Source organism: Paramacrobiotus metropolitanus, unplaced genomic scaffold (genome assembly GCF_019649055.1).
Source record: "Paramacrobiotus metropolitanus isolate TYO unplaced genomic scaffold, Prichtersi_v1.0 Parri_scaffold0000004, whole genome shotgun sequence".
Taxonomy (NCBI): Eukaryota; Metazoa; Tardigrada; class Eutardigrada; order Parachela; family Macrobiotidae; genus Paramacrobiotus; species Paramacrobiotus metropolitanus.
The window spans coordinates 1386265-1408132 of NW_026570224.1; the positions used below are offsets into that span (position 1 = coordinate 1386265).

At 41.4% G+C, this 21868-nt stretch overlaps 4 protein-coding genes and 1 long non-coding RNA gene across 5 annotated transcripts; 3 read left to right on the forward strand and 2 right to left on the reverse strand.

Moving 5' to 3' along the window:
- Positions 1-395: 395 nt before the first annotated feature.
- Positions 396-1859, forward strand: LOC129580608 (uncharacterized). The gene is made up of 3 exons (XR_008689371.1): positions 396-831; positions 1182-1328; positions 1469-1859. It is a non-coding gene; the product is annotated as an uncharacterized LOC129580608 (long non-coding RNA).
- A 5518-nt stretch (positions 1860-7377) lies between these two features.
- On the forward strand, positions 7378-14051 carry LOC129602680 (delta-like protein B). The gene is made up of 8 exons (XM_055501782.1): positions 7378-7647; positions 10156-10446; positions 11111-11201; positions 11313-11570; positions 11805-11865; positions 12022-12152; positions 12463-12632; positions 12793-14051. Exons 1-8 carry the CDS (start codon positions 7501-7503, stop codon positions 13945-13947), a joined length of 2304 nt encoding a protein of 767 aa, XP_055357757.1. The 5' UTR covers positions 7378-7500; the 3' UTR covers positions 13948-14051.
- Positions 14052-14649: 598 nt separating this feature from the next.
- LOC129602681 (superoxide dismutase [Cu-Zn]-like) lies at positions 14650-15962 on the forward strand. The gene is made up of 3 exons (XM_055501783.1): positions 14650-14986; positions 15091-15240; positions 15467-15962. Exons 1-3 carry the CDS (start codon positions 14773-14775, stop codon positions 15661-15663), a joined length of 561 nt encoding a protein of 186 aa, XP_055357758.1. The 5' UTR covers positions 14650-14772; the 3' UTR covers positions 15664-15962.
- Positions 15963-17379: 1417 nt separating this feature from the next.
- On the reverse strand, positions 17380-19321 carry LOC129600300 (chymotrypsinogen A-like). The gene is made up of 7 exons (XM_055498789.1): positions 19164-19321; positions 18998-19072; positions 18679-18788; positions 18551-18576; positions 18006-18459; positions 17748-17827; positions 17380-17673 (listed from the first exon to the last, which is right to left on the reverse strand). The coding sequence occupies exons 1-7, from the start codon at positions 19195-19197 to the stop codon at positions 17589-17591; spliced, it is 864 nt and encodes a 287-aa protein (XP_055354764.1). The 5' UTR covers positions 19198-19321; the 3' UTR covers positions 17380-17588.
- LOC129600294 (uncharacterized) lies at positions 19288-21863 on the reverse strand. Its single transcript, XM_055498777.1, has 7 exons — positions 21593-21863; positions 21377-21493; positions 20945-21287; positions 20192-20384; positions 19908-20074; positions 19421-19830; positions 19288-19358 (listed from the first exon to the last, which is right to left on the reverse strand). The coding sequence occupies exons 1-6, from the start codon at positions 21662-21664 to the stop codon at positions 19763-19765; spliced, it is 960 nt and encodes a 319-aa protein (XP_055354752.1). The 5' UTR covers positions 21665-21863; the 3' UTR covers positions 19288-19358; positions 19421-19762.
- Positions 21864-21868: the final 5 nt, after the last annotated feature.

Consider the following 21868-nt stretch of genomic DNA (forward strand, 5'->3'; position numbering starts at 1 on the left):
GTCAGTCAACAATGTGAACCACGAAGATACAAAACATCATAAAATGCAACCGTATCATTACGGTGGTAATACAGACTACAGGGTAATACAAAGGAGTAATATGTTGTAGACATCTAGCAGAAGTATCTACAACGTACAATATATTATGTGCGACGATCATTAATAGACGATCGGCCGACATTCACAGATGCTAGTTCCTTCACAGGTCTTCCTTCTGCCACTGGCCCACTGCCCAGATACTGTATTAGTGTAGTATGGAGTACTATGAAGTATGGACATGTATATTGTTAGTGCTTCTACTGGGTGCCCGATAGCAAGCCGTCAACCATCAAAACACCTTGTAATTTTAAAATAAACATTGTGTTACCAATGATCAGATTATAAATGACCGGCACCATAAACATGCAAAGTTGGCACCGGCTGCCGCACCGCGAAAGATGACATGCAGGTAGCGCCGTACTTGTAAAACTGTTGTGCTACAGACTCCGACAGTTTGCCGTTATGATAACCTCATGGACAGTGCTGAGAAATACACCCATGTCCGAGGTTAACCAACACATGGAATAGTGATGCAAATTTTTGTGTGTTCAAATCTGTTGCTACCTCGGATTTAAGTATTTCTTCGTTCATTTGCTCTCATCGCTTCTCGTTATTTCGATACTACTCAGCTTAGCTATACTCAGCCGGTTTTCTGCTTTGGTGGGACAAGATGGAAATGTGGTAAACCGGAAGGAATTTTTGGACTAACAATAATAATGGGGATGTCTCAGCGCAACAGTGTATATATAATATGGGTGGTGATCGTGGTGTTGGTGACCATGGCGGAACAAGGTAAGCAAGTACACACGGGAAATTACCACGCTTTACGCGGAAGACTGCCGCAAAGCAGACCTCATTCGATATATAATAATTAATTGTCGTTGTCTGATATATTTTAGGTCGTCTGTCTTATATATATGCAAACATATTTTCGTTGGTGAAAAACAAAACCAAATTAATTTTAACCAATTATAATGATATTCGTTTTAAACTGCTGCTAATATTTGTTATATTGTTTTTCAATATTTGCTGTATTGACTTTTATCGAATAAGAATGCATAAAATTATTTAATACCAACTCGCATTGTTTAAAGCGACTAAGAAACATTTCTTTTGGTTATTTAAACTTTGGGCTGTGTTAGGGGTCTGCTTGCACTGCTATCAGTGTGACAGTGACATACATCCTGGATGCACCTTAGCCCCTAAACCCGAAGCCCTAGGGGAATACCTGATTGACTGTACCGGGATATCCAACGTGACACAGTGCGTTAAAACAGTTGGACCTGCAAGTATGGCGCTATTTAATCAAACTTCAATGTAACAATTAAATTTTGCAGTTAGGTCTTTTTAATCAGTCCGGTTCATGATATTGAGCAATAAATGTGTGTAGAGATATTCAATACTTACTTGTTATGATTGTCATCTCCAGGTAAAATCATACGCGGCTGTTCGGCAGTGATGTCAACGGAATCCCGATGCACTTCAGAGCGAGGACTGATCATATGTACATGCGATACCGATTTATGTAATAACTCGCATCGTGCGAAATGGCGCGTGGGCATTATTTATTCCGGCTTTTTTCTTTTTTCGCTTTGTTATAATTATGTTTGAAACATTGGATTCGAGTCAAAAATTTCTATCATTCTGTCCACAATATTGATCATATCCTGAAAATCTGTTTATCTGCGCGCCGCCGAAAAAAAATCAGTGCTTCTTGACTAACAGTGATTTCTTCGTTATTTAGCAATGAGCTATGTACTGTGCACTGTCTTTCCTGTGATACGGTTCCGCCATGATGCGATATTAAAACTAGTACTATGTTGCTCTTTTGATTATTACATGCAGAACTGTTTGTGCCTCCAAAATATGTAGCACTGAGGAGCATTCTACAAAGTCCAAGGATGCTAGCCAAAGTGTTAAGTTGAGTATCAGCTGTTGTTTAAGTGCGCTAACGGTAAAAACTAACTCGCCGCAAATCCAGTATGTTGCGTCAGCAAATATTCTCTCCCTTAACTGCCGCTTTACATAATGACACTATTAAGGCAGAGGCACATAAAAATAAAACATTTACGCAACTCTCTTCTGGCAAGTGACTAGATTTCGCATAAAACATGCTTATAAATGCATTCTAAAGTTATCACTATGCAGTATGCACTTGCCCAAGAAGCACACTGTACACGAACACAAGATCTGTTCTCACATGGAAGAAATACAGTATTTGTACAGATAGTTGTACTGTACATACATATGCTAACAATAAGTTCAACTCATAAATCCTACAAATATTTTATCAGAGCCAGTGTGAACGGGAAGACTGTGAGGAAGCTCCAGGAAGTACGGGATGATGTATTGCACATCTCTACTTTGCAAAGGCATTGGCGGTTTCCGTCTTTATATTCGCACACTTGATCGTTAGAAATCGGCAGCTTAGTCTGATCGTAGTAACAACCCCGCCATATATGTCCTAAAATTTGGTAAATCCAACATTCAATCAAAACTCATTGATAAATTTTGCTATAACGGAAGTGTGTACACAAAACTACAAAATTAGTATACTTGCTCTTAAGAAAATTACGCCGCTGTTTCAAATTGTTACTTGCACTGCACTTTCTCATACTGATAAAGTAGACCTAATACTAGGGAATCACGTTATTAATTTTTACTTACCATCTTTATAATAGATGACGGCGCAGGAATTGTACGTATCGGCTCCATCTTTGTTACAATGCTGTACGAAGTTATCCCGGCAATTGTAGTTATTTTTGCAGGCAGAACTCAGAGTCTCACACACTCTTCCATCGTTGGCGTTGCGGCTATTACATGACCAACAGCGTAGATTGGCAAACTCTAGTAAGGATCAGTGTCATTACTGTTATACTGCATAACTTCATAACTGTTATACTGCTATACTGCATAACTTCGATCGGTGCAAAAAACTTGTAAATCTGGTAAGCAGTCATCTTTCAAATTGTGCAATGTCCTACCTGCTGCTCCTGTGGCGAAATGTACTACAGCCAGGACAGAAAAGAATACTTTGAGCAAAAGACTGAGCATTTTTTGTAATCCGAGTTTTCCAGATTTGCACTAGCGAATTGTGTGTAAAGAATCACATTCCGTTCTTTAAAGGCGGTTTCCGGCTTTCCGCAACGTGAACGTAGTTAAAAAGCCAAAGATAAGTGCAGCGGATTACACGCCAACCCTGTCAGCATTGCCAGCATCTCTTAAAATAAATTCACGCCATCTTTCGATGACAACACTCCGATACACCACGAGAGATAACTTCTCTGTGTATAGTTGTGGGGTACGTAAGTTTATAGAGCAAACACACGCAAGAGTCTCGGAGCGAAGTCTTTCCGAGTTTAGAAGTTGGGCTGTGTGTATCGATCTTGTGCTGCATGCTGCCGGCGCATCGAACATAAAAAACTGATTCTTAATAATGCAGATTACCATTGCGTAAAATGATACAGTAGAATGGAAACTGGTTATTTCACTCAAAATGTCACACTGTGTAGTACGCTGTTACACATTGGCATGCGAATGAACTAGAGTTATTGCGCAGAATTACGCTTGTGTGTACTATTGATGCCAACAATGTTTAGCATTGTGTTATTCTGCGCACTACGAATTACAGATGCATAGAATACTTAACACAATGCTTTGACTTGACCGACACGAAAATCACCAGTCTTATTAACATTCATAATCTCTGCGGTTTCGTGTAATATTAATGTCATACGAACATTTGTTGGCATAATCTGTTTTGCGCACATGGATGGAGCGGAATAAATTCAGTTATAGGTCCTTATTGTCAGCCGAACAACCAATATATAAGAAAATCAGTTCGGATTTAAAACTGGTTAAACTGATTGATATTCCATAGTTCGAACGTAATTCTGTGCGTAATTCTCTGTGGACTAACACTTCGATAAAAAGAAGTGCTTATGTACTGTATCTAACAGAACAAACTACAAATTATACAACTACAGTACAGAGTAGTTAACAAATGATCAATAAAGCTCCAAAAACCGTAATAGACTGTATAGACTGTATCGGCCATTCTGAACCGCGTGTAAATGCTCGCACCTTCATATTTGCGGTGGATGATCCATATCGCACGATCGGCAGGCACCTTCTGGACTGTTCTGCATTATTTTGTGCGCTGTAGAGTAACGACTATTCAGTGTATTGTTTTCTGGCCCAGTCGTTCGTCATCTCCGCCACCGAGTGGTCCCAGTATGCTTGAGCAGAAACGAATTCATTTGGTAATTAGTCAATTACCATAAAGACGCGTGGCTCAGCTGTTGCTTGCGTCGTCGCATCTTCACCATGCACTTCACCATCCTGCCCTATATACATATAATTAAGGGATTGTCTCATTAGCAGCGGTTTAAGAGGGGCACGGTGACGGGAAGCGCGCGGAAAGAAACGCGCGTGCGCCCTCAGGAAAAATGATCGAGAAGCAACAGGCTGCTGCTGCTGGCAGCTGCTTTATTAGCCCAAACACGGATCGTATTTTCTGTAAATGGCGTATGCTGCGCTATGCATGGTAGGACGCGTGGCTGATCGAAATCCATTCATTCTGACCGGCTGCTGTACTGTACGCCGGCTTGTGTTCCGCCGCTCACTGTCTGGAATCAACCTGTTTGACACATCAAAGAGCAGAACGGACGGATGGACACCGGTCAGCAGGAATAAACACTAGGCTTATGCTCCTTAAGACAGTCCACACCTGTCCATCATTAGATCGAGCCTTCTTCAAAAGCTTTCTAGCATCTTTAGCAAACATTTAGCGTATAAATTCTGACAGACTCGAGTGCAAAAGAAAGCGCAGAGGATGTGTTTTTCCATCACGGATGAGAATATTGTTAATATGTGCAAAAAATGACTGCAGAATATTAGTTATGGTTAGTGACGATTAAATGCTTCACAATCTTAATCGTAATGTTGCGCTACTACGAAAAAACAGGAGCACGTAAGTATCTAAAGATCAAGAGATTCAGATAAATCAGGTTGATCAACAGTACTGAGTACGCATGCGTAAATTCAAATGTTTTATGTTTTCATGTTTGTGTGTATGTACAGTGTGGTGCCCTTTTCTTTTGGAAACTCTCGTACGAAAAAATGATCTTCTCAAAGTACGTTTAGACAGCAATAAAGATGGATGTACATAAATTTGCTTAAAGATAAGTTAAACTAATTAATAGACCGTAATACGCCAAATGTTATGGTGAGCATGCCGGCTTCGGCTTGTGATACTGAATCCATGTGCGGCTGTGCCCGTTATAGAATGTGATGAAAATCAGCAATTAGCCATCTTTCATTAAGAAGGGCTGTGTAAATGAAGGAATAATTGAAATTTCATTCGCTTCCTCAATTATCACATCCGTTGTCCACACAACAAGTCAAGACGGGTTCATACTGGTGCGGTTTCATTCAAATGGACAAAGACCAACAGCAGCTGTTACATGGACTTATATATAGCTGCCTGTTCGCGCGTCAACTCTCTGTGTCGGTCTCGCTCTTTCACTCCCTTTCGTCTCCTCCATTAACTTAAAGTACATAACCATTGTGTGCCATTGATAAGTTGGGGCTGGCTGTGTAAATGAATGAAAAATGCTTGCTATTCTCCCCATCACAAAACGGTCATTCTTTGTCCATTTCCGCATATGCTGGCAGTTTCCGAAATATTACTACGTTTACCGTACAATACCGCATACGCTAGATTAAGTGAAATACTACGATTCAGCAGATTTCAGCGGTTAAGACATTAGTTGTTGTCCGAGACAGCCAAAATGTTTGCAACAGGTATTCGCTTATCGGGTGCGTTAGTGACAAGCATACCGGTAATCTCGGAAGTTTTCGCTTTCTTGGTTGGAACTTGGAAGATACCAGAATCCCTTTCGTACCGAAAAATTTCCACGAAATCAGGCGTGAACCATCAAAATCACAGAGACAGTGAAGACTGTTCCGTTCTAAATCATTTACTGTATGCGAATTTTCTTTCATCCTTACGGAAGAGATTACAAATCATTTAGTAAGGTTACAAAATTCAGCTGAGCGTCAAACAGTACGCTATAGCGATAGATCATAGCAGATTTAGGCGTGAAAATAATTCACATTGCAAAAAGCGAAGATCAGAACATTAAATTTTACTTGATCTGTTTGAAGAAATAGAGAACGAAAATTAGCTTAAAACTATTTCGTCTTTAATTGTTTTTTTGCAGATGTGTTCTGACTGCATTCGGCATTGCTTGAGTTCGGCTTTCTCTGCAAATATACCTGCAAAATCCGTTACAAACACAACTACATTTGTGCTGCAGACAGCAGTCACGATCAAGAAATAGCAGCAGGTGACCTGCACCCTTGAAATATAACGACCCTTTCCTTATTATGGTAGGACGATCTCAGGCTAGTTAGCTGATTCTGCCGATAGACACCAGTTGATGATGAATTAGCAGAGCAATTTCTTCTCATATTGACCATTTGGTCGATAAGGGTTCGTTTATGCACCAGTCGTTTCTTTCTAAACAAAACCATTTGGCTTGGGTGAGGCCCGGTCAACCAACTGTCGCAACTAGGAGAAATTATTTTGTTGAGATGGAGAAGAATAGACGTTTTCCTTTGTTATTCAGATTTGCTGCAATGATAGTTTTTAAGACAGATGAAGAAGGAAAAGGAAGGATATATCACTTCATTTATGGAAGAAGCGAAGATAAGGTCATGGTTAAGATACAAAGTAGTTAAGGCTAGCAACTGACAAATCTGAAGCGAGAAAATCAACTTGCGAATTTAAATAACTAAATAAACGCTGTAAAATTGGTTAATGAAATTTTGATTGACCGAAGTATTTACCGCTTACTGGTTAGATGTACAATATTTTACTCAAAGTCTTATTTGCCCAAAATGCTTATAGGGTTTCAGCAGTGCGTTTACGGTTTAGGTACCACATTTCTGTACTTGTCACGCTCTCTGGAGATGTGCACAGGTATCCCGTGCACTAGCCACTTTGCAAATCGCAAATTACTATTTCCCTGCGTAATTTTAACAAGGTCCATATTATATTTGCCAGTGCAGCGCGACGAATTTATGTCTGCAGCCTGCTCCAATATGCAGCCTCACTGAATTCTGTATTATTCTTACTAGAAATTTACAGGTGCTAATCGTCCCGCGATGGGGCGGTCCTGCCGTGCTCTGACTGGCAGCTGCTTGTATGCTGATTGGCTCGTGGGTGCCCGTGCACTACAATTCCCGTCTGGATGGATACCACTGGCTAGTAAATGCAGCCGGTGCATATGAAAAGCCTATGTGCTTTCTATGTCGATCACGCTCCAACAACAATCGGGAAACAGAATAAGTCAGTGGTCGCGCGAGTGGACATTTCAGTCAGTGCCAGCTGTTGCTTTTCCAATTTTCGGAATATATGTGATTATCTTGGATATCGCGCATGCACTGAACATTTTGATGCTTTTTTTATCAGAATTGAGCTCATTTTATTGTATCGATGCGCCAATTTTCGTTTCCATGCATCTGATATCAATGTATCAAAAAATGTATGCCATTAATTTGTGTGTTATGGTAATCCTGCTCGTTGTATCCTTTGGTCAATCGGTAAGTGTGCTGCCGGCATGTGATAAGGATGTTTGTCTGAAAAGTTTTTATAATATTCGAGATTCCTTAGCAGTTGTTATTATCTGCGTCACTCACGTTTATTGCCTCAAGATTTTATCTGATAATATTACGAATTGTGACGATGAAGCAGTAATATATAATGACCCGCGTCAAATTGTTTCATAAAATTGTAAGACGATTATGCTTGATTTTATAATTTTTAAGCATTGCTTTCAAAAAATTTATGAGTTACTGATGAGTGTATTGTAATACTTGTAACACGAATACTTACCTGTAGCACTTCTTGGTCAGCTGCAGGACTGCCTAAGACTTATCCAAGAATTAGAGAATAAACTTAGAAGTCACGTTATCCAGTCCATTCGAAATCGATATCCTCTTTTAAAACTGGTTGAAGTAGTTTACGTGCAACAGGATAGTCATAATTATTTGAAAATACTGTAAGGGATGACACTTTTGGTTACTTTACCCGTGTGCTTCTGCTGTCGTGTAAAGATATGCAATATATTGTGCGAGTTTCGGTGTCAGTATATATATATAATCTTTGTTTTTACTCAAGATCCTGAGATTCATTGAAAGAGTCTCAAATTTCGCACTGGTTAAAAGCTGGTTATCGTTAGTTAGTTAACTTTTTTTCCAATTTTTAACATTACAAATATAGATATAGCGTTGCTTACACTACTTGTAAAATTGTAAAGTCCAGTCATTGGGAGTGTCTGTGAGAACCTGCCGCGCATTGCGCGTGTATGTGTCATGTAAACGCCGTCAATACATCGTAAACACAGTTATGATCAACAGCGCCGGACAGAAGAGTATATTGATTTTAGAGAATTTGTGTCTTTGTTTTACCAGTAAACTAAATAATGAGGCGCTTAATACAAACTCTGCCGCGAGACTCTTGAATAAATGGCGAAAGGAAGTACCAAAGTCCGGTGTTCCGCAACATTTTCTAATAAGTCAGCAGCTTTTTCGTCGCCTGGCGTGGTAAAGTCTAGCTGTCTGATTTTCCATGTTAGCATCCGCACCATCCCGGTACTGCATTGACAATCACCCGCTCTTATTAGCTGGCAGGTGTCCAGTGTCCAGTCTCAGTAGGGATGATGGTGTTTGAGTGGGTTATAATATTATGTGCTGGCCTTGGTCAACGCTGCATATTAAATATCATGCAGGCATTGATCAGTGGCGTTTGTCCACTTGATGTCGATCAAAATGGATATGTGTTGATTCAGCAGTTCGATTTATCTCGGCGTCCTTTTTAAACTTGCGCCCAGCTAGCCTGCCGGTCTGTCTGTTCCCTCTTGCGCTGGCGGGATATGGTGTGTATTAGCGGCAATGAAATACCGATATGCTCACAGCTAGCGCAACTGGGTAGCTTATCAGTCAGATGGACGCACGCACTGCCGGCGTCATATTTAGTCCATAACAGGTGCTGACATATGGCAGGTTGCACACCGCTTGCTGCAAGCTTTTCTGATTCTAACAATTAGTTGTTACCGAATTCGATGCCCAAAGCGGATAGCTTGCAACTGTTGAGGAATAACGATAATTTCATAAAATTCTTTATCATATTCGTACTTACTACTTATTTTTGTTTCTTCGAAACAAATACATGGAATATCGTCGATGCACGTTTTCAAAAAAATAATGTATTCTCCAGAGTAAATAAAATTTTAATTTCCGACTAACCTATTATCTGTACTGCATAACATTTAATTTTTTTAGTAACCATAACTTATCGTCATAATTAGTATCACTGATCAATGCAAAATTTATTAATAGCAGTTATACTACTAGCATTGATAATTTTAATTTGGCTTGCCTGACATTCCACATTACCAGTACTGTATCGGTGACCACGTTGCAACGGTTTCGCATTGTGCGAAGCCGGTGATAAGCGCGTGCACAATGCCCGGTGCAGCCCGGCACGGTCCATAGCATGTCAGACATGCGCGGAAATCTAATCTGCTTGCGCAGGGTTGGGGTCGCGTGGATCTTTTATGTTCTTGATCCCATTCTTAGCGCAGCAGGGAGAGGTAGCTGAGTTTTCTCAAGGAGCTTTGACAAGCAGATCGTTCTAAGGTGCTCCGGGCCACACCTGTCCATTGTCTGCCACTGCAGTCTTCATTGAGCGTGCGTGCAACTGCTGGACACTGAGTGTATGTGTGTGTTGTGTGTATAATGTGCCATAATGCAGCACAGGACTGCAGCCGGACATATTCGATCAACAGGCTGTGCTCTATTTTTACAGCAATCATATGTCCATGGCCCAGCAGATGGTTATTGTAATGCGATCGCACTTTGCGCCGCACGGCACATAGCCGCACTATTCCTTCTAGCAATAAATCTTAAGCAGACGAAAGCGTCCCAATGAAAGCCGCTTTCAATTAGAAGTGGGAAAAATAGAACATAAAAATCGCTATAATAGAAATGCTACGCTCTGGTGGGCATTTTTTATGGCACATTTTGATGTTTTGTATATTTTCATTGCAGCAAACACAGGCGTCTGGGGTGTTTGAAATCCGACTAAAGACCGTGGAAAAATTAACCTTTACAATTGATCGTGTGGGAGGCTGCTGCAAAAACGCTAATGGCGAATGCTCCGATGAATGTAATGCCTATTTTCGGATCTGCCTGAAACACTTCCAGAGTAATATTGTTGCCGACCCACCCTGCACCTTCGGTGCGGTAAAAATCTCGCCAACCTCTGATGCCGACGGTGTGGACAATTCAATTCTGGAGAAATTTACGACCAAGGCATTCCCGTTTAAATTCAAATGGCCGGTAGGTTATATGTCCACACATGTATCTGTCGTATGATTTGATCAGTCATGTAAGAAGTTTTATCCACGCTGGCGACTGGACCAGACCGGTACTGTCAAACGGTTCAGTGGATTTTCTCACCACAAACTCCTAACAGAATGGAAGATGAATTTTCCCCATTGTCACATGTTATGCCTGTTGCTGTCAGATTAGCATTTGACCACAAATCCGGCTCTATATAAAATGATGACTTCCTTTCCGCTGTAAAATCCTCTAAGCAAATATGCCAGCAGGACTGCCATTTTTATGCTTCGGGCAAAAATATTCCATTGCATACATTTCTACAATTCGCACTTTCTTTTTGCGAAAACTGGGAACGTAATTCAAAATGGAGAGCGAATTCAGCCAAACATTTTGTATCAGAGCGTTTATAACGGCTACGTTGCATATGTGACAAAAAATTTTTATATTTCAGCTTGCCATATTGCTTAATTGTTTATTTGTAGAAATCTAGTAAATTTTCGTAGTAAAGTCTTGCGTAGCTGAAATTGCTTACGCAATTACCTAACAGTAACTTTTGTCTGCATTGTATGTAAGGATAGCTACTAACTAATCTAGCGCATGACTGCATCTGTCATCGTGGGAAATTTACGACATTTTTCGCAATCCAAGTTTTTATTTACAGGAGTCATTTTCGGTAGTTATCGAAGCCTGGCACCAACCGCAGCCATCCCCCATCGATCATCACGCAATGGAGGACAACCGCAGTCGTACTGGTAAACATCTAAATACAGATCACTCGACACTTGTTTGATGTGAAATTTGACGATTTTCAAAATGTGCCATGTTTGTATGTTAATTTACAAATTATGTGTGTGTTGGCGCAGATGACCAACTGCTTGCGCAGTTCTCAGCCCACCACACCCTCCGACCCCATGCCAACTGGACGGAGGTGGCGGCTTTCAGCACGGGTACGAATACGCCGCTGTTCTACGCGTACCGCATTGTCTGCAATGAGCACTACTATGGGATCGGCTGTGAAAATTTCTGCCAAGCCCGCAATGATACCCATGGACATTACATGTGCAGTAAGAATGGCGCCAAAATCTGCTCAAACGGATGGACTGGCCCCTATTGCGAAATTCGTAAGTTCATTTCTTTTTATTCATAAGAGTTTATGTCAGCGTTTATTCAAACTCTGACATAAAAATTCAAGTTTGTTGAGTTGTATGTTGAAATTTCTCAAATGGTCGAAAACAACGTAACATCAGTTCACATATGCAATTTAATAATTTAATAATTTAATTTATTGTTTTCTTTGCTCTAGTCATACTTTAATGCAATTATAAAATTTGTTTAATAATTTTATTTTTCTGTAGCAATTTGCTCCCCCGGATGCCACGCGCAAAATGGATACTGCGAAGTTCCAAACGAGTGCAAGTAAGTTATATATTGGCTCAATGGTTCAACGCTAAATTTTTAAGATTAAATCTAAACCCACTTGTTCGATGGTTTTCTTCTTAAATTACATTACTGTTCATTATCGTCGCTTCATATAGATATTGTATTAATAATTAAAATGGCGATCGTTTGCAGGTGCCGTCTTGGTTGGCAAGGGCGTGACTGTTCGGAATGTATCCGCTATCCCGGTTGCGAGAGAGGCACATGCCAGCAGCCTTTCCAGTGTAATTGCGATGAGGGTTGGGGTGGCCTCTTCTGTAGTCTAGGTAAATTACTTCCGCAACAATTGACACTATTCCAAAGGCTGGACCAACAATCCTGATTGGTCGGGTAACACGTGGTTTGGCTTGGCGTGTAGATTTTCTATGGCAGTTAACATGGTCTACACGCCAGCACGTGTGATCTACGTCACAGGGGGTGGAGAGGAATTGAGTCAATTTTCCACACCAAAAATTCTGCCGGCATATGCTTTCTCTAATGAAAACCGACGTGACAATGTGAAAGAATCTCATTAAAATTTAACTGAATGTCTTTAGAAAATGGGAGTGTTGTAAGGTGAATTTTTCATATTTGCAGATCTGAATTACTGCACTCACCATCAGCCATGCGACAATGGTGGCACGTGTGCCAATACTGGTCAAGGAAGTTATACGTGCACATGCGCCGACGGCTTCACTGGACGCAACTGTGAATTGCGGAAGAATCCATGTGTTATTGAACCTTGCCGGAATGATGGAGTTTGTCGAGTGAGTGCTACTTAATTAATCAAACTAACCAAAAAAAGTTTGCTGTATTAAAAGCTTATAACCGAATGCGTAAAAGCGGGTTATAATTATTATGTAATGATGAGTAATATTGACGAATTCTAATCTAATAAATCTTAATTGGAAATATGTTTTATTGCAGTCGAGCAGACCCGGAAATTATACATGCGATTGTCAAGAAGGATTTTTCGGCAAAAATTGCGAATCCACCACCCGCACTTGTGTTGACTCCCCGTGCAGAAATCAAGGCCTGTGCCACGATAACCCCGCCACCGGCTACGAATGCTCGTGCCCTTCGGGGTACACCGGCAAGAACTGTGAGCACCGTGTGGGTCTGTGTAGTCAGAACCCGTGCAAAAATGGCGGTACATGCGCTGACCTGTTGAACACATTCTCCTGCACATGCCCGGCCGGATTCGCTGGCTCCACCTGCCAAGTGATCCAGCAGCAGTCCGTTGACAACTGCTCACTCACTCCGTGCTTGAATGCTGGCACCTGCATCCACGATGACCGTCATCACACCTACACCTGCCTGTGCCCGGCCGGCTACGATGGTGCCCTATGCCAGCAGCCACTCTACGATAAGTGTGCCGATAATCCCTGCCAGCACGGTGCCAGTTGTGAGGATCGGAAAGAAGGCGGTTTTCTCTGTCATTGCCCGCAGGGATTTGTCGGCAAGTTGTGCGATATCCCCGATGAGACCAACAGTATTGAACGCCTATCCATGACCGGATCAACATTGCGCCTACAGAGCGCCAACTCTGTGGCAAACGGCCTGACATCCGCCCAGTTGTACGGGGCCATCGGCGGCGGGGTGGTACTGGTGGTCCTCATCGTGTTGGTTGGCTGGGCTGGTTGGCGCTGTGTCGCTATGAAGAACCGCCAGCGGGAGCAGCGAAAACGCGCAACACCGGCAACGGAAGTGAACTTCAGCATGAACAACCTCCATAAGGCTCCGTATTCGATCCCTCACGGTCCCAAGGAATGGAAGCCAATTGTGACGGTGCAGACGGAAGCGGAGGAGTACTACGCGGTGCTGCCGAAACGGAACAATGGATGCCCGCCAATTTATACGCCCAGCTCCTCAGCCATGCCGCTGGCGGCGAGTGGAAGTGGGCCGTTAATGAAAGATGCGATTTATATGAAAGTCATGACGGATCCACCACCGTATCACTCTCACCACAACTATCGTAAATCATACATTTCGCATGCTGATAAATTACTTGATTCCAGTAATATTGATGAATCGTTTTCTGGTTACAAGACTCTGCCGCGGCGCAGCTATGCAGTTTGTTGATTTGATTGAGAATATGACTTTTATTATCGCCTTTTGGGCTTCCTGTTAACATTTTTAAAGCAAGTTAATTTTTCTACATCTTGTATAAATTGTTATTAGGCCTTTGCGTGGACTGATGGCAGCCACGATGGTGTGAAACTGATATCCTAGTGGCTCAATAATAACTGCATTTATTGCGTTCAAAGTCCCGTTGCAAAGCTGCGTGAATTACCATAAGTATCAAAATTAATTTAACTCCATGTTACATTATTATTTTGGTCTTCGAATGGCATCCAAGAATTGTTTTCCTTGCGTCAAATTATTTATATAACTTATTCTCTTTTTTTATTTTGATTTTATTTTATTCAGAAAGTATAACGAGAGTAGTTGAAATTGTGTGGAGTATATGGACACTGGTCAGCGAATGCATTATCGCATCCGTTATCGATCAACAAGTAACAACCGACCCGATTCGAACAGATGCACAAGTTTAGGTCATTCACATCCCGAACTTGGCTCCAACGTGGCCAAAACACCTGTTGGACATACCGACATTTAAAATAAACTGTACAGTTCTGTGAGCAATCAAAAGAAGCACTGCCACTACGGCAGCTTTCGATGAATCTGCAATTTTACAGTAAAGGTGAAAAATATCCGCAAGCAACCTATGACGTCGACCTGTACACGAAGCTGGCAATCAGATTAGCGCAGGTATCCGTATACTATACCGCTTTGCATCATTTTATTTTTTCTGTAGCGAATTCACATCTGTCCTTGAGATCTCTTGATTGCCTTTTTTGATTTGCTCGCGCATTTAGTGGTTCAACGCAATACATCCACAGGAAAATGTTGCAGTTTCTCGTGTTCTCCATAACCGTGATGCTGACCGCAGCTCAGGATTACAGCAACCCTGGATCCTGCTCGATGGCGCCCGCGCCCTACCGAGCCATCACATTAATCAAAGATAGCGGCACGGTTAGCGGTACTGTTAAAATTGACCAGGCCGGAGCAGGGCAGCCTACTATGTATACCGGAACGATTTCTGGACTTCCTGCTAATAGTAAGTTTACAATCTGGAGGCGGGCGTTAGACTGAAATGCAGATTAACTAGAAAGTTGAAGATTACCAGCTGTCTACAGGTATACTCATGTTTTTACCCTAAAGGTCAGCACGGAGTTCATGTACACTACTTCGGTGATCTCAGCAATGGGTGCACCAGTGGAGGAGATCACTTTAACCCTCTGAACATGACCCACGGAGGCCTTACCGATATGGTCCGCCATGTCGGGGATTTAGGAAATGCCGTAGCGGATGGTAAGCGCAGGCAGTGGCGACTGGCACGTGCCGCATATTTCTTTGCGAGTAACTGAACAAAGCGATACGGTAATATGCTTATCACGATCGCAATACTTGTTCCATTTTTTTATCTTGGAGTGCTTAATTTTACTACGAAAGCATTCATTTTTTTTAGATATAGGTGTTTTACTTCCTGAGCGTAAGTACGGTATTATAATTTTTGCTTAACATCTTCTGATTGCAGCTAACGGTGTGATTACCATATCCATTACGGATACGGTGTCCCAGTTGGTCGGATCAAACTCAGTGATTGGACGGTTGTTCGTTCTTCACCAGAATATGGATGATCTGGGAAAAGGCGGAAATGCTACAAGTCTGGCTAATGGCAATTCCGGGCCGCGACTGGCTTGTGGGATCATTGGTTACCGGCAAAATGCGTAATACCTAAATTGTTATGGGAAACATATGTTCACTGTGGCAAATCATCTATACGCTTTGTCATTATATAAATATAGGCAGTAATTTTTAACACGACTATGTGATTACATCACCTATACATGTAATAAAACCTTTTCGTGCGCTCAAAAATTGTGGTTGCCCCTGTAGGAAAGGATGATGTACGAGTATAAGTGCCGTTAATGGAGAAAACGCTTTTGTGCATTCTGATAATACATTATTGTTGTGACATCCTTTGTATAATACAGAGTTACAATTAACGATAAATTATGTAGGCGACATTGTGTACAGACCAAGCGTTTGTACAAGCACGGGTACTCATATTCATTATTTTATGCTGTGACCGCATCGTGCATAGGTACGCTGCTACTGGTTTGCATTCTCTTTTGTAAATTTTTTACAACATCTTTTACGTGTCGTTCGTGAACTACTGTGGAAACAATGTTGGTTGCACACGCATTGCGTCCTGTACAAGTAGCGAAATATCTATACCATCCTAATGAAAATACACTTTATTGTTCATATGCCTATTTTCGAAAGTATAGTACTCGTATTTTTGGAGTAATTCTCAATCCGTTGTCTGACATTTCCGGGTTGCCCAAACTTTACTAGCCATTCCCTAACGACCAGCATTGCAGCGTACGAAGCCCTGCGCATCCGTAATCCACCCATTTTGTCGGTTTTCTCCTGCCGTCGCTACAGTAGCAGTACTGAAACATTATAAACCACAGTTACTTCCTGAAAATGTTCGATATTTGGAAATAAGAATTTTTAAGCATTTTTAGCAGGTGGCGTCCATGCTTTGTTCGGTTAAAATGGCAAAGTTCAATACAAAAGTTCATTTTTTTGTAGTTCAATATACGAATTACTACTTGCACTGGCAAAAGAATAAACTACAATATATGTTTGGGCCACACAGTGTATTTTTGTAATTTTCCAGTTATCAAATAAACGAAATAATACTCATATGCCTATACTAGTTTTGCTTTTTAGCAGAAAACTGTTTAATGCGTTTCCGGTAGACTGTGAAGCCTCTTTACAGAATAATCTACGATTCTACATACGATTTATATGAAAAGATTCGATAGCGAGAGAACTTACTTATACAAAGACAGCCAGTGCATACGGTAATAATCAGACCCAGAATCAGGAAAAAGGCGGTGAATCCAGGATTCATGGCGCTGGAAACTTTTATGGCGATCGTATGTTGTACCACAATGTACAAGTAATGTACAACAACAAAGCAGGATTTCACAAAACTGAAATCTACCCAAAGCAGGTATTCGAAATGACACCAAATTGTCTTACATATTATAGGTCCTTATATGTAAACTCGCATTTATCTAGCCAACTTACAACTGTCTAGCTAGGGATGTATTGTTTACAAACTAACATTCGCTTCTTGAGGCTATATTTGGCTGCTTGTTTATGTGGAAACTTCCATCCCGTTATTCACCAACAAACTACCTCGCGAATCACATTAACTTGTAATAAAAGGTTTATTAATTTTAATTGGATAATTGCAGAATCGATTTGTACTTTATTAGATAATGTTTAGTTTTATTATTATTATTTCTACATTTACGCAGGCATTACAAAACTTACAAAAGCGACATTTCCGTTTTACTGTACCTATCTGTACACGTATAAATACTGTTCTGATAGGCATAGTTCTCTTCTCAACTTCTCTTCCGCTACAAGTTACAAAATATTTTTAATTTGTGCTTTCGGTACAACCGTCGTTTAGGTTTAGGATTGCATCAGTTTTAAATCTCAACATCGCTTACAGCAAACGAAACAATAAGCGTGAAAGACAGAAAAACAAAACATTGGAAGCATGGTATGCGACATCGCCTCGTTTTCTCGTGCCCAGGACCTTCACACACTTGTTGCATCTAGCCTGCACTTATCTACAATGCACCAGTATATCCGGTAATCCATGGGACAAACTGGCCAACGCGTGCGTAAACTCCTGGCTTTTTGTTGGCTCCGCATCTGTTGATAAATTTTCCAAAACTTAGTCGTAATCGAAATTATCAACCTAATTAGTACCAAATAATTTCGCTTACCCAATACCCCAGCTTACAACACCGATAACTTCATAGTTCCCAGCGCTGTTCTTCTGGACGAACGGCCCACCGCTGTCACCCTGAAAACGACAAAAGAATGCGTCAAAGGTCACGAAGTAAAACATATGGTTGCTTATTTTAGATTTATGTTATTCCAAACTACGATGGGTTAGCACTATGACGCCGTTTTAATTAATTAATTAAAAATTACCGGATACAGCAGGTTCGTTATAATGTAATTGTGTCATATTGGTTTACCTGGCATGAGTCTTTGCCATAGGATCCAGCGCACATCATGGAGGTGGTGATCATACCTCCATAATAATCAGCCAGGTTGCAGGTGGTGCGTGCCACACATGAAACTTTGACCTGGCGCAATTTGGTGCTGACGGCGCGCTCCTCCTGTATCCAGGGGAACAGTGTGCCAATGGATTCCCGACCGTTCTGACTGGTCTCTCCCCATCCGGTGGCAATGGCCGTTGAGCCGGCGGTACAGTCTTTGCCCGAGGGCGGTAGGCAAGCGGCCTTGACGGAGCCGGTAAAGGCAATGGTGCCGTCAATTTCCAGCAGGGCGATATCGTTGTTGATGGTGTTGTCATTGTACTGCGGGTGCTTAATAACGCGCTTCACTTTGTAATTTTTGGCGGTGGCTTCCTGAAGAGTGGAATCGTGCTGGCCAACCCGAACTGTGTAGGCACTTGCACTTGTGGTCCTGTGATTTAAAATCAATAAGAACACTGATTGGCTGATAAACATTATATTAATAGAAAACGATCACGAAGTTATGGAAAAGGGCAACTTACACGATGCAGTGGGCAGCGGTCAGGACCTACATAAAACAACATAATCATCGAAATTCAAACCGGCTCTTGCTTTGCCACTTACCCTAATAAAGTTACACTGACGCATTGAATTTTCTCTATAACCATACCCATTTGGAGCCGATAATGGTGCCTCCGCAAATCCACTGAGTTGAAAGAAAACTTCTGTAGCCCAAGTGGATCTGCCATGGATGGCTGTTTTTCACCACAATGGTCCCACCTGGCAAAAACCGTAAAAACGATTAAAGCTTCGTAAGATTCAGCGCTACAAGGTCGTACAACTTCTCTCAAAAAATTATTCTGCCTCCACTCCATAGTCTTTTGCCCGTTAAATTTTTAAAAATCGAATTAATACGTTTTTGATTACTTACAAGTTAAGGCGTTTTAGTTACAGAGAACTGGTACTGGAAGTACTTAGTTCGCACGCACCTACGATTTTGTCGACGGAGTCGCTGCGAGCGGGGTCAACATCAGGCCTGCCGCATTGCTGAGCAAAAGCAGCACCTACAGAAATAGCGGTCTTGATTCAGCAAATCACTTTACATGCTAATAATTCCTTTAAATAAAAGTAAAGACAGGAAGGATGCGCGCTTACCTAAAATGGTTAGGATTATTACGAAAGACCTCATCTTGAATCAAGTGCAGTAAAAACAAGATGAAGCGCTCCACTCACTGCACTTGAATTAGAAAACCGTCGGCGGGTCTAACTGGCAAGTAGCGCTTCTGATTTCACTATATTTCTGCTATTGAATCGAAATCCAACAGGAACATTGTTTCGTTTTATCGGTTTCTGCAATGTGACCTTCGAGTTATCAAGCAGAGCTTTCCGTCACGCGTATTTCTTTTGTTCACCTGAGAACTGATATCACCAGTGTCGAAAAACTATCCACAAGCAATCTTATCCAGACTTTTCATGGGAGCAAGCCACTTGGATATGCAGCATGATTAAGCACTTAGTACGCTTCTTATCGTTTATTTAATATCAGCAATAAAACAAAACCGGAACAACGATATAGGCTCAGCATTTACAAATGCGAAATTTAGAGTATGAGTAACTGCAAAACAATGTAATACTTAGCACAACAGAGACGTAGACGAGATTCACCAACCCAACACAAAATTCGTCATAAGGCTCACATTGAAGTGTATCACGACAGTTTAACTCTTTGCGATGTCCTTCAAAGCACAACGGCATCAAACAATTTCTCCTTCTTCGTATGTAACCAATTCCCTGTGATCGGGTTTTGCTTCGGAAGCCGAACCTAAGTAGGCAAACCAAGCAAGCAACACATAATAAATGCATTACGTAAAAATTTACCAACACATCAATAATTCGTACCGGCTTCAGAAAATGTGCGTCGCGGAATTCCAGGAGAAGTATGGTCGGGTCGTCGGCGATCCGGCGCCAGAGTAACGTGTAGTGTCACACCGTCCACAACTTTGTTATTCATTTCCTGTATTGCTCTCTGTGAATCCTCCCATACTTTGAATAACACAAAAGCTTGTCTGCAATGTATACAATGCACGATATAATTCAACTACTTACTGACACCGCGCCCCGCAATAAAAACCATTCATTTTTCGTAATTTTCAACGACGAAGATAGCTCTAAAACGATCTTACCTTGCTTGTGGTACAGATGTTACTCTCATTAATGGACCGAATTTTTCGAACAAAGGCCGCATGAAACCTTCATCCACCCTATCCGCTTCGACGTAAACCATCTTCTGTCGAAATCCTCCCCCACCATTATTATTCCATCCGCGCGGACGATAACCGTTTCCGTCCCGAGGCATTTCGCGAGCTCTTTCCCGATCTGCATAATAAACCAGAAGCAATGTACGACTTATTAATGAGCGAAATCAAATGTACTTAAGTACTTCTAGCAAATACATAAATCGGCAGCCGTGTAGTTATTCTTTACTGTTACAAAAAGTCAAAGCAAACCGAAGAAAGGTTTATTGCAAATTACATCAACACGAACTAGCTATTATATACTAATAATAAGCAACTTCACTTGTCATTAGCTGATTAGCATAAGAACATTTATAACAAGCATTCCACTTATTTAGAAATTATACGGGTAATAACGAACTCAACGACGTAAGGCATCAAATTGTGCAAACGCGAATAACCACAAAATCTTCTAATGGTCACTAAACCATCATTTCTGCAAATTGAAAACCGCTCGAAAGCGATGGTTGTGTGGACTAAGGATTTAATGTAGACAACTTAAGTTAATATACCACTTAAATATACAGCTAATTTGTAAAGAAATTAGGGGAAGCAATATGAAAAACCCACTTTACGTTTTTCCACTGATCAAACGCTTGTCAGCAAGAGGAGAATAATTTTCGAAAAAATTATACCACTTACTCGGTTCCGAACGATCACTCGCCGCTTTATCGACGGAAGAGTTCGAACTGGAAGAAAAGGAAGAATCATAGAAACTTCGCGGTTTGGGTGGACTGAAGGATTCTTTCTTGGGAATGCGCGCAGAAAATCCGGAGAGGGGTGGTCTCGAATTCGATTCAGGTGGTATTCCGTGTCGACTGTCGAAATTAGTGGAAATATCACCAGCGTCGCCGGAAACATGGGAAGAATCGGAAAGCGTTTGTGGAACAGTAGTTTTCTGATTTTGTAAACGCCGTTCCAGGTTACCCGCGCGTTTGAACTGCGTCTTCGGCGCCGAGCTCTCGGAGTGAAGCTTTTCCAACAGCTGAAATGTAAAAATAAGTAAGTAGCATACGCTGTTTCTTGAGGACTCCGAGACTCGATTTACACAATTTAGTGTGCTTACGGCCTTACCCCAGAGCTTTTCAGTTTTTTCAAAACAGTACTGGAATCCTCGGCGACCACATCGCTCACACGCTTCTTAGACGCGGCCGCTTCCGCTGCTTCCTTCTTCTTTTGCTCCTCATTTTTCTGCAAATTGATACAGGCTATCATACAGCGATCCCAACTTCGCACAATAATAAGAATGCGAAACATTAACATATTATATGATGTAAGGGAAATATCTACCAAAGTGTGGTATTCCGCATAAATCTGCTTCAGCTCGTTTTCAGCTGCAGTTAGCTCCTCTGGTAACTCCATGAAATGTGTAGAAAAGTCCTTTTCCGATTCCAACAGCACCAGTTTTTTTATGCATAAGCATGTAGGTACGGTATCCGTAAGAATAAGATTAACGTGAAAGACGTAAGCAAGCTAACGAGAAAAAAATTACAAAAACAAAAATTATCAAGTATCAAGATTTTCGAAAGCAGGGTCGTAGAATGTCAAAACCTTTTCAACATGGGC